Raw genomic sequence first — 1,102 nt, 5'->3', positions numbered from 1 at the left:
CCAGCACCACAATGGCGCGTCCCCAGGCGCCCAGTCCCCTCCGGATCGCGACCACCCGAATCGTGGGGACCCCGGGCAGCCCCGACGTGGGCAGCTCCAGCCCTGCTGGGCAAAACTCCCCGGAGTTTTGCTTCCGGCATCCGCCGGCCTCTTCCAAGGGGAAGAAAGTAGCACCCCGGGGAAGCAGCACCCCCCTGACCCCCTCTCACCCTTTTTGAACTCCTCCAGCATGGCGTCCAGCTTGGTGTCGTGGAAGACGACGTGGACGGGGTGGTTGTAGAATTTGGTGATGGTTTTGAGGGGGGTGCAGTCGTCTGGGTCGACGAAAGCCAGGTCTTTGACGTAGAGGATGTCCATGATGTTGGAACGCTCGTCCTCATAGACGGGGATGCGGGTGTAGCCGCTCTCCATGATTTCCGACATGGTGTTGAAGTCCAGGATGGCGTCACTGTTGATCATGAAGCAGTTCTGCAGCGGGGTCATCACGTCCTCCACTGTCTTGGTGCGGAGCTCCAGGGCCCCTTGGATCATGTTAAGCTCTTCCCTCACCAGGTCGTTGTAGGGTTCCGTCACCTTCAACATCTCCACCAGCTTCTCCCGGTTGTAGACGGTGCCGATCTCCTGACCCAGGATGCAGTCGAGGAGTTTGCTGATGGGGTAGGAGAGGGGGAACGTCACCAACATGAAGAACTTGGTGACCACGATGGTGTTGGCGCCCACGGCCAAGCCGTGGCGGGAGCAGAGCGCCTGGGGCACGATCTCCCCGAAGATGACGATGCCGATAGTGGAAGCGACGACGGCGCCGATGCCGGAGCCGATGAGATCATCGAGGAGGATGGTGAGGGTGGTGTTAACCAGCACGTTACCCAGCAGCAGGGAACAGAGCAAATAGTTCCCCTTACGGCGGATGGGTTCGATCTTACGGGCGTAACGCTTCTCCTTATCGGTGCCGCAGTTCTGCACGATGCGCAGCTCCATGGGATCCAGCGCCATGAGGCCCAGGTTGAGCCCGCTGAACATCCCCGACAGCACCAACAACCCGGCGATGAGAATCACCTGCAGCCAAAGGGGCAAGAGCGATTTTTTCTCCTCCAACACCACG

General features: G+C 60.2%; 1 protein-coding gene across 1 annotated transcript; it reads right to left on the bottom strand.

Moving 5' to 3' along the window:
* Window positions 1-209: 209 nt before the first annotated feature.
* On the bottom strand, window positions 210-1,095 carry LOC104072602 (metal transporter CNNM4-like; the record flags this gene model as incomplete). Its single annotated transcript, XM_009572117.1, has 1 exon — window positions 210-1,095. A coding segment is annotated over one exon (886 nt), but the record flags the coding sequence as incomplete, so codon positions are not given.
* Window positions 1,096-1,102: the final 7 nt, after the last annotated feature.

Source organism: Fulmarus glacialis, unplaced genomic scaffold (assembly GCF_000690835.1).
Source record: "Fulmarus glacialis isolate BGI_N327 unplaced genomic scaffold, ASM69083v1 scaffold19912, whole genome shotgun sequence".
NCBI lineage: Eukaryota > Metazoa > Chordata > Aves > Procellariiformes > Procellariidae > Fulmarus > Fulmarus glacialis.
This window is presented reverse-complemented; position numbering and strand designations above follow the sequence as displayed.